Below are 20087 nucleotides of genomic sequence, written 5' to 3'. Positions count from 1 at the left end.
GAACTTGAAGCTGAAAGGAAGCAGGCCCCAATTTACCATGAAACAAGGATTAACATCCTGAACCTTCTCATCACCTCTTTGGAGTGCAGCCCACCAAATCTTGCCTTGTATCTTCTGGGTTATGAATTCAAGAAGCCTGTGAGCAACACAAACTTGCAAGACCCAGGTACATGGCTGAAGAGGGCAGGGTGAGGGAGCTGCTGTTCATGTGTTGGAAAGAATCAGCTCAGTAGTAGAAGGAATTCATTTTTGCCCAGAATGGGCAGAAGTTTCATGCTCAGTAGATATAACAAAATGATCTACGTCAGGCTTCCTCAAACTCAGCCCTCCAGATGTTTTGAGACTATAATGCCCACCATCCCTGACCACTGGTCCTGCTAGCTAGGGATCATGGGAGTTGTAGGCCAAAAACATTTGGATGGCCGAGTTTGAGGAAGCCTGGTCTATGTCAAGGGTGGGTAAACTTGCTGGCTCCATGAGCCCAGGTCCTTATTGTGCCAAATTTGACAAGTGGGCAGGGCCACCCATTTGTGAAAATTCCTTTTGCCCTGACCTTAAAAGGGGAGGGGTTGGAGGAGGCTTGCAAAGGCTTTCCCTCCTTTCCATATTGGAGCTCTCATGCTTCTTTGCGGAGTAGTGGGGTGGAAGAGAAGATTCTTTTCCCTGCTCCACTGCTGCTGCCCTCCTACATGAGGAAGAAGCCAGGAACTACACTTTTCAGAAGAGCGTTAATGCATCTCTCTTCATCCCATTTTAGCTGAAACTTTACTGAGAGTGATTGCAGCCATGACCACATGTTTCATGCCGGCCAGCTGCAAGTGAAAAGTCTTGCAAAAGCCAGAGCCCTTGCCAAACCCGGCAAGAAGCAAGAGGAATCAGACTGGGGACATAGCCCTGCTCATCAGCTGATGTGTGGGGCATTAAATCCTGCTGCTTTGGGGGTGGGAACAGGCATGCAGCAAACCCCACTCTCCCGGCCATCAGCTGACATGAATGGGCATGGCTTGGGGAAAATGGACCCCTTGGAGGGCCAAACTGGACCCCCTGGAGGGCCAGGATTGGCCCACAGGCAGAGGGCTGCCCACCCCAATCTACTTGCTGTTCTGTTTGTTAATTATCTTTTCAAATTAGTAAGCGGTATTAACATTAGTGTGCTGTAGAAAGTATATATAAATTTGACAAAATGAATGAATAATTGGATCCTTGCCATAGTCCAGTTTTGAAAAAATTCATTGTTAAATTAGAGTAAAAAATTTGCTTTTTTTGTGAAGTAAATCTTTAAAACAGGGTGATGTTTCGTTTCTATACATCATGTACAGTTTTCCCCCTAAATATGAATGTTGTATCTTCAAGGTGTATTGGGCTGCCCTAGAACTTGCCTACATGCCATTTTGACCATACTGGAGAATGGTACCGAAACAAGGTCTGGTCCCACAGCGGTTCAACAATCTCCTCATCTAGCAGAATTGTGTTACCAGGTATACATGATATTTCCTGTTTTAGGAAAGCTAAAATGGGGTGCTCTGAATAAATCCAATGAGCTTTCAATTTGGAGGGAATTGATTTTTGCAGTTTACTAGTTTCGGTTTTTAAAAAACCATTTAACATTGCAGTTCTACTCAGAAGTATGTCTCATTGAATTGAATGGGATTTACTTCCAGGTAAAAGTGTATAGGATTGGATGAGTAGATCTGAGTTCAAATACAATACTTAATTAGATATATTTTGGCTAATATTAAAGGAAACTAATATCTGGATTTCCTTCTTGTTCAAACAGGTGATCTATCAGTTGTGTGCCTGCTCAGACACTTCAGGCCCGACAATGAGATATTTGAGGACCAGCCAGGATTTTTTGTTCTCTCAGTTGCAGCATTTACCATTTTCTGTCAAAGGTAAGACTTTTCAAGTACAGTCCCATAATTTTATTTTTAGCAAGTTATTTATAACCTGCATTTAAGAAATTAAAAAATTGTCCGGTAGCGCCTTAGAGACCAACTGAGTTTGTTTTGGGTATAAACTTTCGTGTGTGTGCACACTTCTTCAGATACTGGAGAATTTGTGAATTTTTTCTTTCGACTGCATCAGACCAACACGGCTACCTACCTGAATCTGCATTTAAGAAACATTATTTACAAGTGGCTTGCAAAATATACACGAAAAGTAGCAATGAGAATATTTGTAACATCTACTTCATAAAACTAGTAAAAACAACAAATAGCTCAGCATTGGATAGAAAAAAAAACAAATTACAACACCATTTATGTCTCTCAGTCTACAACTAATCACTGAAGTCCATGATAAAGAATATCTTCAAGGCCCTTTTAAAAGTATTGAAGAATGAGGCATTCTGGATCTCCTATAGTATTGAATACAACTTGAGGAGACACCAGTGATCTTACATTATTTTTTCAATTCTCATTCATTGCTTGGAAGAATCACTTCTTCTTTTTTTGCCTTTTTAACAGAATTTGGAAAGTCTCGTCTTAGCAAGATTTGCACATTCTTTTCCTGGCAGGGAGAGAGAAGTCATTTTTCCTTCTTAGAGCCACTCTGTGTACATTATTTTTTCTGATAAGGTGATTAATGTCCATGCAACTGCAGTTGGAGGGCCAAGAGAACATACATTTCAAAAGCGGCTCCTCTTTTTCAGGGCTTTGCTGCTAATTACATTGTGTGGTGGAAAGCTGCTTTACATAAACAACTTCCCCCACAGAGAACAATGCCCCATTTGCTTACATTTCCAAGCAGCTGATATGTAACAAATATAACATGAGTCCAACCAGCAATGGTAGGCTCTTCTGAAGTGTCTGTATTGCTCCCATTCTTGCCCTGTCTTGACTTTCAGAGCATGAGATTCCAGCATTGAACCAGATGTCCTGGCTAATGAAGACAGCCTCTATAGAATTGCGTGTTACTTCACTGAACCGCCAGCGTTCTCACACACAGAGACTCCTGCACCTCCTTCTGGATGACATGCCTGTCAAATCCTACTTAGGTAAGTGGAGCATGGAAGGCTGCTCTAAGAATCAAAGACTGCTCATATCTAAAGGGCTCCTTTCCATTTTTGAATTACTTTCCACTTTCATAGCCGAATGATATAATGCTTTCCTTACACTTTATAGTGGCTAACTTTGGATGTAAATATAAGCCAAGGTTTCAGACCACATAAATTAGCAGCCCTGCTGTGGGCCGTACTAAGCATTTATAGTGCACTCTATATATTTTAAAGCACTTGAGGCATAATGCCACACACACAATGAAGTCATTGTAACCTTACAATATCTTAATGCATTTATTAGGCTGGAATTTCCCTAGAAAGCAGCATTTTTAATTTTTAAAAGTCCTTTGCTAAGTTTGAATTTGTGCACCTTTGCTTTCATTCATTTGGGAAAAGCTCTCCAACGAGTATACAAATAAAATTTTAAATGAAACACGGCTAAAATCCATAAACCGATTTAAAACAAATATGTATTAAACTATCATAATTGAAAGCAAAGATAAAATTAAGAAAACTTTAACAAAAAATATTGGTAACTAAATAATGTCTCAATATGCTTGCTGAAGCAGAAAGTTTTCAGCAGCAATCTTAACGCAATATAGTGAGGGTGACTGCTTAATGTCAATAAGCAGGGAGGTCCAAGCCACAGGTGCTGCCACACTAATGGAGATCACACTAATGCCTCATATGGAGAACATGTGACACTTGTAAAAGTGCAAGATCCATAGATCAAAGTGATCAATTAGGTCCGCATGGGGCAAGGCAATTTCTTAAGTAAACTTTTTCAAAATTTCAATCCTCTTAGCTGATGGTGAAGGAGGCACAGAAGATGAAAGCCGGTCTGTTAGTGGGTTTCTTCATTTTGATACTGCTGCCAAAGGTAAGTCTCGTTGAGGCTGGTTTACTCAGTCCTTCTACTCTGGATTAGAACCTGTGCAGTCTGTGTCCTGTCTTTGCTTTTGCTTATGTTGAGAAATGGGTGGCTATGAGCCAGGTGAATTAATTTTAAACTATTGCTTAAATGTTGTGTCAGCAATCTAAAACACAATTGTTTCATGTACAGCAGCCATGAGCTAGAAATCTGTATACTAATTTGTAGTCTGTTGGGCTGTTTATTGCACCTCCTGGGGTCTTTTTGTACTCCTCAAATAACCCTTTATATGATCAGTGTGACAGAGCTCCTGGCCGGAGGGGTGGGGACCTCAACAAACACTAGTGCACTCAAATTGCTGTTTGCATGACAATATCTTGGTCAGATAGGGTTGTACAAGTCCAGGATCTGACTATATGTCAAAGGTAGGGAACCTCTGTCTCACAGGCTAGATTTGGCCCGTCAAGTCTCCCCATTTGGCCCACCAGGCTGTTTTCTCCAAACCGTGCCTACCTGCCATATGTAAAGTGTGGAGCAAGTAGAAATGTGACAGAAGAAAGCAAGATTGAACTTCCTCTATATCAACTGGTGCATGGGGAGTTCAATTCTGCTTGGTTCAGGTGCACAGAAGACATCTCCTATGGGGCACTTGTGCGCTCCAACCTTGCAGAAAGCAGGATTGAATTCACCATACATCAGCTTTTGTGTGGGAAGTTCAGCCCTGCTTGTTCACTAGCTCTCCCCATCACTGTTAGGCCAACACTGAGAGGTGGGCAGGACCATCCCCCTGTCCGTCACTTGATGTCATTTGGCCCAGAAGTTGAGGGTGGAATGAAATATCTGGCCCTCCAGGCCAAAAGGTTTCCCCACCCTACTGTAAGTAGATATTTGTGCCTACATCTGACATTTCAGGTTTAAATGTTTCCCTTCTTGTATATAGAATTTAAGGAAACCATTAGGAACAAAATTTAATTATAATCAGAAAGCTCTTTCCATTACAGCTGCTTTAACTTTTGTCTTCAGAATTCAGTTAAACTCTGATTCTTCCATTACTGAATAGATTTATTCCTTCCTTAGTACGCAGGAAGATCTTGAGCATCCTAGACTCAATTGACTTCAGTCAAGAGATCCCAGAACCTTTGCAGCTGGATTTTTTTGACCGTGCTCAAATTGAGCAGGTCATTGCCAACTGCGAGAACAGAAGTGCACGTGGACCAGTTATCTGCAATGTCAAGGTGAGCAATTTTTGGAAACCTCTGAACCTGGCTTCACAGTTAGTTTAAGGGTGCAGTGCAGCAAACATTATGTATATTCAAACATTTTTTTATTTCCGTGGAAGATTTTTAGATAAAACCTTAATTCTCCCACTGACTTCAGTATGTCATTTACATTAGTAGCCTCTCAAACATGTTCTTCCATGTGAAAGTTAAGGTTTTATTTATTTTTATAGGTTTTTACTTAAATACCTAATAGTGATATGGTTATCTTAAGGTTCATACCTCTGTTGTGCCAGCTTCTTTACAAAACATAGTGCCTTATATTCAATGTCTTAAAAGGAAAGCTGACATTTCAAGTTGAACATTGTTGTACTTTCCTTGGCCTGTTTCATTTAAGTTGAACTGGGGTGGAAATGAAATTGTGGACCTAAATGTGAAATGAGTGAAGTGAATCGTAAAGGGAATTAGCAGTGTTTTCATGTTCACAATTGTCTCCAAATTTTACACATAATAGATTAACAAAAGACAGCACTTTCCTTTCTTCAATTCTAGCATCTCCACAAAGTTCTGATTGCTGAAGTTAATGCCCTACAAGGATTGGCAGCCCTTGGGCAGAGACCTTTGCTCATGGAGGTAAGACCACTTAAAATGTGTAAGCTTGATTGAAACATGGGAAGTTGCCATATATAGAATCCATTTATTGGTCCATTTATCTCAGCGTTGTTGACACTGACGTGAGTTCAAGCAGGGGCCCTACATGGAGATGCTGGGGATGAAACCCAGGACTTTTTTTGGCATGCATAGCTTGTGCTCAACCACAGTTGTGGCCATTTCTTGAAAAACAGCTGCATGGATTATTTTACTACGTAATTGTTTTTTTTGAAGAGCCCGATATCTGTCATTCATTTATATAGCTCTTTTCATTTTATAAATGCTTTCAGAAAATTACTTTGCAATACTTCAATTATTGTCTCAGCAGGGCTTGGATGTAGGTAGTGCTGGCATTTCTTGTCTTACCTAAGGCCACCCAGTGACTGTGAGCATCACTTCTAAGGAAAACTGAGACTGAGAATTCTGCTGCCCAGAAGGGGTGCATAGACATCCAGCATCTTCTCCATTTTTCCCCTTATCAGCTTAAACTCTCAAAAGCATTTTGAGTTGCTGTTTAAAGAGAATCTCAATGGGGAGACAACCCACATTCCTCTGATGGCATCCCCCCCTTTTTTTAAGCAGCTCCCTGGCAAAATCCTCAAGCTGCTTTTGAAACTTGGCTGAGTTTGAAAGGCAGTCTTAGGGTTTGAAAGGCAGTCTTCCTTGGGCAACTGAGGAGAACGCAAACATGTGTGCACACGCCCTGCTTGATTATAGGCCAAGGATATAATATAAATTCACTTTCTCAGAAGCTACTTTTTAGGTACGTCCTTTGCAACTTTGTTTAAAAATAGAGCCTTTTTTTGGTCTATTAGCTAACCCTTTCCTTGACCGTCCAGGAAATCAACACAATTCTCCAGTATGTTGTGGAACGGAACAAGCTCCTTCAGTGTCTCTATGCTAAGCGGCATGCTCTGGAGTCCTGGAGGCAGTTGGTGGAAATCATATTAACTGCCTGCCCACAGGACCTTATACAACCTGAAGATAGGCAGCTTATTATCCGTGATCTCTTACAAGATTTGCATGACAAGGTAAGCCCGTTGAAATGACATGGTGTGGTGACGGCCAATTTGGATGTCCATTTTGAGGGTTTTTTTAATGAAAGATATATATATATATATATAATGGTTTCCAATCCATTCATATTTACCAGCAATTTCCCCTAACAAAATCTATGTGTTCTGAATCAGCTATGCCACTTATTTAGCTTTCGTTACTGTGTTGCTTCCCAAAAACACTTTGCAGACTTTTTAATACAGTACTTTCTCAAGGGAGTTTTGGGAGGCTTGATATGGGCTTTTGAATGTTTCTGGATTGTCATAGCTGTACCTTTTGGATCCAGTCAAAGTAGAGAGTTGGGGGTGGGGTCTAGCAAGGAGATCAGTGTTTCTTTACCACACACAGCTTCTGCATTTGTCTCACTGCTATTTAAAATTGAACATTCTGCTTATAGTAATTTGTATTAGAGATGGCTGTAGAAATTATGCAGACGTGTGTCACGAGCATATACCAAAATAGCAACCCTTTCTTTTGTTCCCATAAGATCCTGAATGACGATGCTGCTCAGGAGTTAATGCCTGTTGTGGCAGCAGCCGTGTTCACACTGACTGCCCACTTAAGTCAATGTGTGCGAACAGAGCAAAAGGAGCCATTTGCCGTCCCTTTGCCTGGGCACTCGCAGTTTGTCTTGATGCTGGATGGCTCTTTCACAACACCACCTGGTTCTGAAGGCATGGTGGGATTCGCCTCTATCGGAGACTCTTCTCTACATATCATATTGAAAAAGATTCTGGATTTCATTCTGAAAACAGGTAATTTGTAATGACCACTTTAAAATAGTTTCCATAATCTTTGAAGCAGTTCATTGATGTGCTCCCCAGATTCTATGGAAACAGATTGGCATGTGCATTAAAAAAGCCAGCATTCTGTAAATCAGTTGAGTCTTGAGGTGGATAGCAACAGAAGAATGGTTTATGTGTGCTGTCTTTTTCCACAGTATAAATGCCCTTTTTCTTTCTGTCTGGGCAGGTGGTGGCTTCCAGCGAGTGAGAACACATCTGTATGGAGCACTGCTTTACTACTTGCAGATTGCTCAGAGGCCAGATGAACCAGACACCCTAGAAGCAGGTAGAATACAAAATGGTGATGAAAAAAAGAACATGTGCCGCATTTGCATCTATATTGGATCTCTTTATATGACCAGAGTTATATACTTCCCCCCATTCTCCATCAGCAATAATAACTCTATTTCTGGGTTGTTTTTTTTCAGGCTTCCCAAAGCCATTATTTCCCAGTCCCATATATGTATGAAGCTGACTGGTCAGTTTTATTTCGTGCCCCTAATCCAGCCTTTGATTTCTATGTTCATAGACTGCAGTGACCCAAAAGCGTGAATTCAGTGGTGCCTCGCTAGACAAATGCCCTGGTAGACGAATTTTTCGCTAGATGAATGGGTTTTGTGATCGGAGGTTGCCTCGCAAGACAAGGTTTTCTATGGCCGCCGCTTCGTCTTGCGAAGCGTGGCCATAAAAACCTCCGATCACAAAACCTACAGGGTATTCCTCTAGCGAAAGGGGAACCAGCTGTAGCGTGGAAAGAAGGCAAAGGAAGATGAGCTGTCAGCGCCTGTCAGCTGATCTTCCTTTGCCTTCTTTCCACGCTGCAGCTGGTTCCCCTTTGTGTTCCGCTGGTCTCTGCCGGTTGCCGCGAGCAGTGAGAGGCAACCGGCAGAGACCAACGGAACACAAAGGGGAACTAGCGCGGGAAGAAGGGGGGAGAAGAGTGGCATTTGACAGGGCTTCCGAATCCCCGTCAGATGCCGGCTCTGGCGGGGGGGGAGGGGGAGAGAGGAACGAAGGAAGAGAAAGCTGCCCTTTCTCTTCCTTCGTTCCTCTCCCCCCACCGCCGACAGCAAGGACAGATTCCGGGGTTCGGAGAAGTGCTGCGCAAGCCCCGGAGCCGAAGCAGCTTTTTTGTTCGTATTTTGTTACAAAGTAACATTTTTTGCTGAGGGATCTATTTTCTCATTTGAACATTCCAACTAAAATACTCCTCTCTTCCCTTCCCTATAAAGGCATATGAAGTTGTTTGCATGCTCTGGTACATCGTTTGCCCTTTCATTTTGTCCTTTTCTTCCTTTTGATAGCCAAGAAGACCACGTGGGAGCGTTTAACAGCACCTGAAGATGCTTACAGTAAATTGCAGAGAGAAAACATGGCAATTATTGAAAGCTATGGTTCTGCCCTAATGGAGGTGGTCTGCCGAGATGCATGTGATGGTCATGAAATTGGACGGGTAAATAAAATAAGATATTTTGTATTTTAATTTTAAACAGGTTCAGGTCACAATTTGGGGAGAAACACACTGATGTTTTAATTTTGGAACATTCAAATATTTATTAAAGAATTACTTGTCAGTTTAGGATTTTTTAAAAAAGATGTTCAGTAAGTCTTTTGTATCTTACATACTTGCTTTTGACAATTATTTTCAAGTAATAATACAGGTGGAATGTGGTAAAGATTTATTACCTGTGCCTGAGTAATGCAGCTGTTAGCCTGCTTTCCTTGTTACATCGTTCAGTTTTTACATCTGGAAAAAATGACTGCATCTGTACTTAAAGCTGGTTCTGTAGCAAAAGAGGTAGTAGATAATGAAGAGCGAACATAATGTAAACTATGAAGGTTGGGAAAGAATGCCCAGTGTTTACTCTTGTTCTGTTCTTCCTTTTTAAAGCAGTCCGTATAGTTTAAATGTAATTCGCCAGTTTGTGAAAAAACACGGTTAATGATGAATAGCATGCACATAATCACGACCAACCAAACTGGACATTATAAAAAAGGTTTTTGCCACTAAAAATAGCACCTACATTTGCCACCCCCCTTGAAAATGTCTACCCAACTCTTGATGTCACAGCAGTCAGTGATCTAGAGTGGGGGTAGGTTAAATGCATGTTTTCCTAGTAATTTCTTAAATCTGCAGATTAGTGGCCCATTCCCAAATTTTATTTACTACCAGAACTTTTAAAATAATGTCATTTGAAAAGAAGAAAATTTCACTAGTTTTCGCTTATGTGGAGATTTCTTGGAACTAGCACAGCAGCAAGCCCCATAGGCATAGAGCACCTCTGAAACTGGGACATAATTTTTTCTCTCATCTTGCATTCTAGCAAGATGTGCAGCTGCAACTGTAGACTAATAACTTCCTATAGTACAATATTTGTTGACATGCTTGCAAATGTAAAACATTTAGTATTAGGAGCCGGCATCATCTTAGCTAGTCTGCAGATATTGTACATTCCCATTGTTTCAACATAGTAGGCTATTTAGGTCAGAAATACACAGTTTTTAAATAACTTGTAGCAGAGATTAGATCATTTTTGTATCCTTTCTTGAGGAATTTAATCTTTCATTTTTGTTTTTCAGATGCTAGCACTAGCCTTACTTGATCGCATCATCTCTGTAGATAAACAGCAGCAATGGTTGTTGTATCTCTCCAACAGTGGCTATCTAAAAGTGCTTGTAGATAGCCTAGCAGATGATGACCTCAAGCTGCAAAGCTTACTTACACCCCAGCCTCCTCTACTTAAAGCACTGTACACCTATGAGTCAAAAATGGTAAGATATTAATAACTGTTCAGTGACCTGGGGTCCACACAGCCAAATCCTGGATTAATGATCCAAGATATGCATGAGCATCATGAATCTCCATGCAGCCCTTTTGTGCAAGTAAAGAAACAAGCAAGGAAACCATAGTTAACCAAAGCTTCCTGTTACATACAAACTGGGAATTGTGGTGTATGGCATCTAAACATGCCGAGGTTTGTAAGGCAACTTTAAAACATGGTTTCATATCATGGCATATTTGGGAGCCACTGTTCCCAGTTTGTGCATAATGGAAAGCTATGCTTAGTTGTAGCTTCCTGGCTTGTTTCTCTATTTGTATGGCAGGAGGGACCAGGGCAAGAGCAAAATAAACTGTGTGCGGGTACATGGACCTCATGCATAACCTGGCTTAATAAGTGTTGTGTCACATCAGGGTTCCTATTACAAATATTAACTAGATAGAGATGTCTTATCCTCATACTTCTTATAGCTTACTGGTACAAAACACAAAATGCTTTCCTCTCCACTTGGAGGAAAGTTCTTTGAAGAAAGGAAGGTTTGACAGGTTGCTGGGCTAGGATTCCTACTTCCATCCTAGTCTTTTCTCCACTTCTGTACATAGCAAGTTCTGGATCTGCTCTGCTGTACTGGATCAGGCAAGGTTTCCCTTTCTGCTCCTCAGCAATTAGCCAGTATCCAAAATCTGAAAGCCTAATTCCACAGGTGGCAGATGCTTTAGAATTACATTTCTTGACCTGCAGCTCTTCCACCCCCACCCAGTTCTGCATGGCAAGGCTGAGAAGCATTTCAAATGCAGTTTATGGACATGTTATGGGGGATCAGTTCATAGAAAAAAACCTCTCAGGAATTTATTAGATTAGTGCAATGCCATGTGTTAGTCCAAGTTGCTTTTAGATCCTAGAATTCTAAGTAAGTGTATTTTAAATCATGCCCATTGGCTGGTTTAAATAAACTAATATAATTCAGTGTTTGTGTTTTACCTTGAAGGTATGTTTTAAGGTTGCTGACAGAAAAGCATTTAGTCGCCACATTATATATATATGTCCTATGTTCTTTTTAAAATTAATTTTCTTTATTTTTTACAATATGTTTCAGGCATTCCTGACCAAAGTGGCCAAAATACAGCAGGGAGCACTAGAGTTACGTAGATCTGGAGTGATTGTGAAGCTTGCCCAGTGTCAGGTATATGACATGCGACCGGAAACAGATCAGCAGGGGTAAGTGTCATACAACTTCTCCTCAGAGTTATGTCCCAAGTTGTGAACACATCCCGAGAACAAAATCTCTCAATGTTGAGGCCCCACTCTGTGTTTTACAGCGATTAACATTTATATGCCTTCATTGAATTCATGCTGCTGTGTCAGGAATGATCCTATCCAAACCGGCATAAGTATGTTGTTTAGTCGTTTAGTCGTGTCCGACTCTTCGTGACCCCATGGACCATAGCACGCCAGGCACTCCTGTCTTGCACTGCCTCCCGCAGTTTGGTCAGACTCATGTTCGTAGCTTCAAGAACACTGTCCAACCATCTTGTCCTCTGTCATCCCCTTCACCTAGTGCCCTCAATCTTTCCCAACATCAGGGTCTTTTCCAAGGATTCTTCTCTTCTCATGAGGTGGCCAAAGTATTGGAGCCTCAGCTTCACGATCTGTCCTTCCAGGGAGCACTCAGGGCTGATTTCCTTAAGAATGGATAGGTTTGATCTTCTAGCAGTCCATGGGACTCTCAAGAGTCTCTTCCAGCACCATAATTCAAAAGCATCAATTCTTCGGCGATCAGCCTTCTTTATGGCCTTCTTTCAAGAAGAAGAAGAAAGAAGGCATAAGTATACAGTATTAGTAATAGTGCGTGTTTGCTGGAGATGTGGTACAAAATTATTTCACTAAAAGTAGCCCTGCAGCCTTTGACCCCAGTGCTGCACTGTTGATAGGAACAAGCCTCTCTTGAGATGACCGTGCAATAAGATCTGGACTCCCTCCATGCAGACTGAGGGTATAAATATGTGAATAAATTATATTTCTTAAAGCTATGTCAGTCTCCTCCATGTCTTTGATTCTTCAAAGGAGCACAAACCCTGGGGAGCTCCTGAAACCCATTGGACTTTTGCTACCACTCAACAGAGAGTGGGGGCAGTGCCCAACTTTCATAACATTGTGTTGTGATGAGTTGCTGTGATATTTTTTAAAAAATCTACCAGGTAGTTACTTTCTCATTTCTTAATATCTCCTTTCTTCAGAATATTTGGAATGCGAGAAACTCCCGTCTTTATTCCTGCTCCTGTAGAACGCTATCGCCAGATTCTTCTGCCAGCTCTCCGGCTGTGCCAGGTCATCCTCACATCTAGTATGGCAGAACATGCACAAGCTGCAGGACAGGTAATGGAAAATGCAAGAAATTCCTAGTGGTGTTGGCTATTCATTACTGTTACTCCTTACCACAGCAGACTGCTTGTTTTTTGTTTTGTTATTCCCAAGCCTCCTCTACTGATACGTTGTCCTGAAGTTCTTAATTGTATTTTGATTTTATTTCTGCATATACTTTCTTGTTTTGTTATAGGTTTTGCAGTTCCTGATATCACATTCAGATACTATCCAAGCAATCTTGCGGTGTCAAGAAGTCAGTGTGGGGTCGTTGCAAGAACTGGCCTTGCTGACTGGGATAATCAGCAAAGCTGCTCTGCCTGGTGGGTAGCTTTGGCAGCCAGTTTATAGTCATTCTAATCATAAACTTTGTTAGATACAAAGAAGCAATATCTCTTTCACCGAACTAACTTATCTTCGTAAAAGTGTGTGCAAACTTTTGACTTTCATAGAACTGAATAGACGTGGAAAGTTCACAAAAACTATTGGGCTAATGTTTATGTGTCGCTTATTTGATTATGCATTCTAACCAGAAGAAGAATAAAAATAAGTATTTAGCCCCTATTGTATTTTATTTCATTAGGTGCATTAGGTGATTTTGACCTTGATGTTACTGAAGGGATGCAGATTGAACTGCAAGGACATATTGGCCGATTTCAGGTACGCAATTTTATGATCACAGCAACTGTTTCGTGTTAATGGTTTGAATTGAACTTCCTCCTCCCTGGCATGACAGTCATCAATAGATAACAAGCAGCTATACCTGGCAGGCGGAAACAGTCATCAGTTTCTCTACATTCCTTTGATTTTCAGCGCCAGTGCTTGGGCCTCCTAACAAGGTTTGGTGGTGGTGATAGATTGCGTCAGTTCAAGTTGCAAGATGATCAAGCAGAGGGAGACAAAGTGAACAAGAGAGATGAAATTGAACTGGCCATGCAACAGGTGAGCCTCAGCTGAGTAATACAACTAAAAGGCCCTTTTTCACAATGGTAAAATGTCTGTTTCTTCTTTTTTCTGCCATTATCCTAAGGATGTGGTAGAAGTGACCATGCCTGCACTTTGTACTTGATTGCTGTTAACTTGCTTTTTATCTTCCTCTGCAGATCTGTGCCAATGTGATGGAATACTGCCAGTTGTTGATGATGCAGTGTGCCCCCACATTTGAGCACACGGTTTGCCTCTTCACTCCTAGCTTGTCCGAGTCTACTAATCGAGATGGACCTCGGCAAGGTTGGTTTGCAGTTTTACTGGTGTAGAACAGGGACTGTATTCCAGAAGCTGAGTTAACACTGGCAAGAAGTTAGCGAACCTCGGCATGTTCTTTCTCATATACTGAAGATTCCCATTACATTATGTTATAAGATGCTGCAGGAAGGTTTGAGAAATTTTCTATGGCGGATTAGGCTTTTAAAGAGCTTATTTATTATTCTCTCGTTTGTATCTTATGTCTTATATCTTGTCAGCAGTTTTATATGACAGAAATAGTAATTAGGCTTAGAAAATACTGCCCGGATAGCCGTATTTGGTTGCGTGAAACATCTATCACAAAATAAATAATGTAGTTACATGAATTTATCTTTCAGTTTGTTTATTTATTTATTTAATTATTTCCAAGGTTTCTAAATTTAGGCTTTAACTACCACCCCTTGGGAATCTAAGCTAATTTTTAAAACTTGGATTGTAATCTGTTTTAGATCCACAAGCAGCAGTGGTTCCTTATTGGCGTTTGCCTGGATTGGGTATAATTGTCTATCTGTTAAAGCAGAGTGCCAATGACTTCTTCAGTTACTACGACAGCCATCGTCAGAGTGTTAGCAAGTTGCAGAATGTGGAGCAACTGCCACCAGATGAGATAAAGGAGGTAACCACCTTCTGTTCTCTTTGAGTCTCCTTCAGATTTATTATGCAAAAGAATGTATCGTTATTGTAAATAACCAGTTGGTGAAGGGAAAGCTTAATAAATGTATCAGTGGCCATAACATTATTCTAAGATTCAAGAAAAGCATCCTGTTGGGTTTTTCTTTCAACGTCTATATTCACACTTACTAACTCTCAGAAGGGCTAGTGTGTGAGGTAAACATTCTGTGTTTGGACAAATCTAAACATTTTTACTTTCCCTGACAGAATAAGATGACATAATTAAACTATTTCCCCCCCATCAAACTTTGCAGAGATTATCAAGTTACTTAGGGATTAGTTTGCCTGAAAATATGTAGGTTGATTTCTTTTAAGAACAAAAGTAGTCATCATAAATCCAAAGCTTCCCATTAACATGTTTTTAAGTTTTCTGTAAAATAGGATAAAGTCAGGCTTTGTGTGTAGTGGAGTCTGTAGGGCTCCTACACACTTTAGTGAACAGCTACATGGTAGTATGTCTAGTATGTCTTTATATGTGTGTTTGTTCTTTTCACAGTTGTGCCAGTCAGTTATGCTCGCTGGAGTAGACAAAATTTCTACTACCCAAAAATACATCTTGGCAAAGCGACGGTTGGTGAAGTTGATCAACAATCGAGCCAAGTTGCTTTCTCTGTGTTGCTGTATCTTTTGATAATTATGATGAGACACTGAAGATTTTACTGGTGAAATTTCCAAGACAGCTTTTTTAAAAAATTGGAAATTCAGAACTTGTTCATGAAATCTGAGGGAGAGAGGGGCTTATTCGTCAATCTTCACACTTTAAATATTAACTTTTCTAGATCGTGAAACCTTGCAGGGTATGGTATCTGTCACAGACGCGGTAGTGGCTACTCTAGAGTAACGACTCCTCAAAGCGTTGTCTTTTCATCCTTTTATTTAGTGCTGATTATTTACAGTGCAGAACAGTGCTATGTACATGTTGTCAGTTAGGGGTCAGAACCTCCGAATGGAGGTTCACGCGTTTTCTTCCAGCAAAGAATAATTTATATCACAAAATTGCATTATCACTGGTCCAGAATCTAGCTCCAATGCCCTTCAAGTTTATCAGAATGAAGTTTACAGTGTAACACAGGGGTCAGCAAACTTTTTCAGCAGGGGGCCAGTCCACTGTCCCTCAAACCTTGTGGGGGGCCGGACTATATTTTGGGGGGGGGGGAAATATGAACAAATTCCTATGCCCCACAAATAGTCCAGAGATGGATTTTAAATAAAAGGACACATTCTACTGTAAAAACATGGTGATTCCCGGACTGTCCGTGGGCCGGATTTAGAAGGTGATTGGGCCGCATCTGGCCCCCGGGCCTTAGTTTGGGGACCCCTGGTGTAACACAAGAAAATGTCAAAACCCTGTTTTTGGTTACTGATATGAAAATCATTATTAAAACAGTGGAATGTAGTAAGAGGGAAGGCAGAAGTAGTTTCTGGTTTTAAGGGTTTCTTAATTTCTTTTTTTGTTTGTTGGACATATATGCAAAACTATTAAATTGTTTAATGCTTTAGTAGTGTGTGTTGGTGATAAGGCGGCCTGCAGTTTCTTCTTACATGTGTTTGTTTGGGAAATTACCAGTGTAGGGCCTTCTCTGTGAATTTGGAACCCCCCTCCCTAAGGAAACTAGACAGGCTTCCTCCCTTCTTGTTCCAACAGCCTTTTGGGAATTGACTGCTTTTAATTAAAGGACTAGTGCTGTGCTGTTGCTTTTTTTGTAATTTTGTGTATGTTTGATAGAATTCAAGCTAATTACATATATAAAATCTGTTTCAATGTTTAATTTTTTTCTGTTTTTAGTGGTTTTGGTTTTATCTGTAAGTTGCCTTGAGTCCTGTCAAGGAAAAAGGCAGAGTATAAATATGATGTTGTTTATGATGGTGATAACAACAGGACAGTATCAACAACAGTCTTGTCTCCTACCTGTGTTTTGGAAATATGCATGAATGTTGTGGGGAAAGACCTGCCCTGGAGAAATGCGGTCTTGTTTGTGTTAGTACTTAAAGATGGTTAAGTTTTCTAGAACAATATTGTGGCAGTATAGGGGCTCATTTCCAAATTCTCTCTCTCTGTGTATATATATGCATTTTCCTTTACTAGAAATGCTTTCAGATATTATAGAAACATGCCTTTTCATTCTTTGGCGGCACCTGGAACACTACCTGCTACACTGTACCCCTACGGATTCTCAAGATTCTCTTTTGGCCTCCAGGAATCGGATAAAGAGCAGAAGATTACAAGGTAGTTTTCCTCAGACTTTCAGAGATTCTTGTATTACGCTGTGTGATTAAAGTTACACACTAGGTTATGACAGTGTCATTAAGAATTCTGAATGGTTTTTAAGCCTGCTTTAGTAAGTTTAGCGGTAACAATTCTTTATTCAGTCATAAACTTTACTTTTGTCTGGTGCAAGCAGTATGTGTTTGAATGCAGTTTTGGCTATTGCTGCACCACAGTAGTGCGGTGAGGGATTTCTTGCATTGATTGGACTGATTTTAATTGAATTATCAAACACATTTGCCTTAAAAATAGATGTCTCTTCTTCAACAAAACGTATACTGAAGTACTTTCTTATTTTGTTATGTTCAGCAAACTTGTTGAATGTTGTAAAGTTTTGAGTTACCTCCTCCAGAAGAGGTGGACTCAATAGGGCCTTTCAGGAGGAGTCCTTTGGGGACCAGCCAAATAGTTTTCTGGGGGTGGTAGATGGGGGACAGGTAATATTCATAAGGGAGTTTGATGGGAAGAGATTCCACCAGCAAGGTTCAGATCTCCTAAGTCATGTTTCCTCTCAGTTCAAAAGAAAGAATGAGTTGACTACCTTTTTCCTATATAGTGTGGAATCTTTATCTGTGCCCCCATGTGTTCAGATACTTTATGGCACTGATTTGTGGGTTGTGGAAGCTTAATGATCCCACCAGCTGAAGCCAGGTGTCTTACTGTTGCACCTGCATATGAGTCACAGAAATTCAGGTCGTGGCTTCGCCAAGTTGAAAGCTAGAGGTTGACTTAAAGGAATACGAGTTTGGTTGCCTGCGACAAGTAAGTCCCTTCTACCTGTATGTTTTGGTGAAAAATTAGGAAAGGAAGATGATATGTATAGAGAGGCGATTATAGACAAAACAAGCTAGAAATCTTACCGCACAATCCTATCAAATCTACTAAGCAGAAAGTGTTCTTGAGTTCAGTGGCACTTAATTTAGGCTACAGTCCTATAAATTGTTTTATGTTACACATTTTGAAAGCTTGTTTTGTACCTAAAAATAACTATTGCCATTTTTTTTCAATTACAAGATTCCTTCAGTTCTGATCCTAACTTCGATTTTAAAAGTGGATTTAGCAGAGTGAGCCAACTTGATATAGATCAGGTAAGATCTTTCGGATACGTCTTTTCAGGAGACAGTGGCTCAGTTCACACATAATGCTAAGCTAAACCTTTGTTTTCTGCTGCTGCTTTGACTTTATCTGCTCCAGACAAACAAGCTGTAACCTAGTTCATTTTTCTATTTGGGAAGAAACATAGAATAAATCCTGATGAACTTGTAGAACATCATTCATGCTTCCCATTATATCTTACATATCTTACGTAATTACTGAAGATGACAAGTTGCATTTCCACTTCTGGATGAGAGATCCTTCTGAAATAAAATTTAAAAGGAGTACATTGTTAGATTGCAGTTATCCCTGATCCTTGAGAAATAACTCATTGAGCTTGAGAAATAACTCCTTGAGACCAATGTTTTATCATTCAGGGGTTTGAGATATGCCTTCCCCTCACAAAGCCACATAAGTTTAATTAGACTTTATATGAGAGCTGGTATTCCTAAATAAGAAATAAATGTTTGTTTGTTTGTTTAAAAAGCAGTGTGTAATGAACAGAAATTACATGATCTTTTTCTCCACTCTTCCAGCTTCAGATTGAAGCCATCAATAGTTTTGGGGAGTCACTGCAGAAGAAGCTCCTTGACATTGAAAGCCTCTATTCGAAGGTCCGATCACGCTACACTTTCATTCAAGCACTCGTTAGACGTATCCGTGGACTACTGAGGATATCAAGGACCTGAGGACTTATGCTTTTGCCTCACTGAAGTTGTTTTTTTTTGTACACGTGTCATTTTCTAAATTATGGTCAAAACTATTTTGCTATATTTTTTCATTCAAATAATCAGTTTTGTGTAATTCTTTCTATTTCCACCTATTGAAGAGGGCGCGGGGGAGGGGGAATAAACATTTTTAAAAATAACATACATACAATCAACTTGAGTAGAAGCAAAAAACAAAACTATTATGGAAAGGAGATGTAATTTAAAATAACAAATTAGATCAGAAATGGGATCTTGGCTGATTTTTCACAGCTGTAACAAGTACAAACTATGCCGATGGGAATAAAGATTGTTTTTTGGGATTCAATTCTTTGATGACTGCCAAAATAGAAGTAGAAAACCAGTTAACCCGCTTCATAAGTAACCACCCTCCACCTCAGCTGTACTCTTGCCTTACTGCTTCCAAAAGAGAAGTAGTAATAGTTTTGTAGTTTTGTATAATATGCAGTTAGGGATATAAAGGGACAGCAATGTATCCTGGGGAATCTAGGTTACCAGATTTTACTTAGATTTTATTGTGTACGTATTCACTGTGAAAAGTTCTCCATTCAAAAGTGGATGATGTGCTTAAACCATTAAAATCCTTACTGATTTTAAAACTTAACCCTCATGTCACTCTATCCCTGTTCATCAAAAATGTGAGAGAAATATGAGAGGTTACTTCCAGAACAGTCTTTTAAATAAGGCCACAAAAGCAGACAAAAAAAAAAAGTTCAACCTGCTGTGGGCTGGCCGTTGAAGAACTCAAACCACTTGTTCTCTTTGCTGGGCACAAAGAAGTGATTGAATCACCTGCATGCAATTCCATGTTGCCTAATTACCAGCTGAATGTTTTAATTACAAGGGTGTTCCAGATACTTCCAGGGGACTCGGCAGCTGCAGGTTATCCCTGTGTGCACCCTTGAGGAGCTTTAACCTGATGCATAAATACCGTAGTAGAGTGCTATTGTTTTTTCTGCCCCCAAAAGCTTATCATGAAAGACTTTGGCTGAGGGCAATGTTGTGCCCAAGCAGTATCCTGATTCCTGAATCGCCTCTGGAAGCCAATAGTGAAACGGACTTCTTTGCAGTTTAATTTTTGCTTGTCATGCATGATTACAGAGAAATATGCATTAGTGTGCATATTTTACAGCAACCTACTCTACCTTCCTATAACAAGTTGCTGGCGTGTCAAGCACCATCCTTTGCGCACCGGGGACTAATCCTACCAAATGTTTATCTGTAAGGGAAGATCCAGACGCTGCTCCCGTAACATGAAAGCGCTAAGCAGTCCACTGGCTTTTCCCTTCAGCCAAACAGAGGCGCGCATCCTTCTTACCACGTGAATCGCCTTGTGGCTCCACGCGGGCCAAGAACTCTCCG

General features: G+C 40.4%; 1 protein-coding gene across 1 annotated transcript in view; it reads left to right on the top strand.

Moving 5' to 3' along the window:
• Positions 1-20062, top strand: part of NUP205 (nucleoporin 205) — a 41418-nt gene extending 21356 nt beyond the window's left edge. The window contains exons 21-43 of the mRNA XM_035128261.2: positions 2-166; positions 1354-1478; positions 1778-1892; positions 2846-2995; positions 3804-3878; positions 4947-5104; positions 5639-5719; positions 6577-6768; positions 7281-7548; positions 7766-7864; positions 8883-9031; positions 10159-10350; positions 11455-11576; positions 12596-12734; positions 12916-13042; positions 13303-13379; positions 13533-13661; positions 13823-13949; positions 14414-14580; positions 15133-15256; positions 16735-16863; positions 17917-17990; positions 18534-20062. Coding sequence (XP_034984152.1) covers positions 2-166; positions 1354-1478; positions 1778-1892; positions 2846-2995; positions 3804-3878; positions 4947-5104; positions 5639-5719; positions 6577-6768; positions 7281-7548; positions 7766-7864; positions 8883-9031; positions 10159-10350; positions 11455-11576; positions 12596-12734; positions 12916-13042; positions 13303-13379; positions 13533-13661; positions 13823-13949; positions 14414-14580; positions 15133-15256; positions 16735-16863; positions 17917-17990; positions 18534-18686 — 3137 coding nt within the window. The 3' untranslated portion in view covers positions 18687-20062. The remainder of the gene's footprint in view (position 1; positions 167-1353; positions 1479-1777; positions 1893-2845; positions 2996-3803; positions 3879-4946; positions 5105-5638; positions 5720-6576; positions 6769-7280; positions 7549-7765; positions 7865-8882; positions 9032-10158; positions 10351-11454; positions 11577-12595; positions 12735-12915; positions 13043-13302; positions 13380-13532; positions 13662-13822; positions 13950-14413; positions 14581-15132; positions 15257-16734; positions 16864-17916; positions 17991-18533) is intronic.
• The last annotated feature ends 25 nt before the right edge of the window (positions 20063-20087 follow it).

The sequence above is a fragment of the Zootoca vivipara genome, chromosome 10 (genome assembly GCF_963506605.1).
Source record: "Zootoca vivipara chromosome 10, rZooViv1.1, whole genome shotgun sequence".
NCBI classification, from domain to species: Eukaryota; Metazoa; Chordata; class Lepidosauria; order Squamata; family Lacertidae; genus Zootoca; species Zootoca vivipara.
The sequence above is the reverse complement of the archived record's forward strand: the minus strand, read 5'-3'. Positions and strand labels throughout refer to the sequence as shown.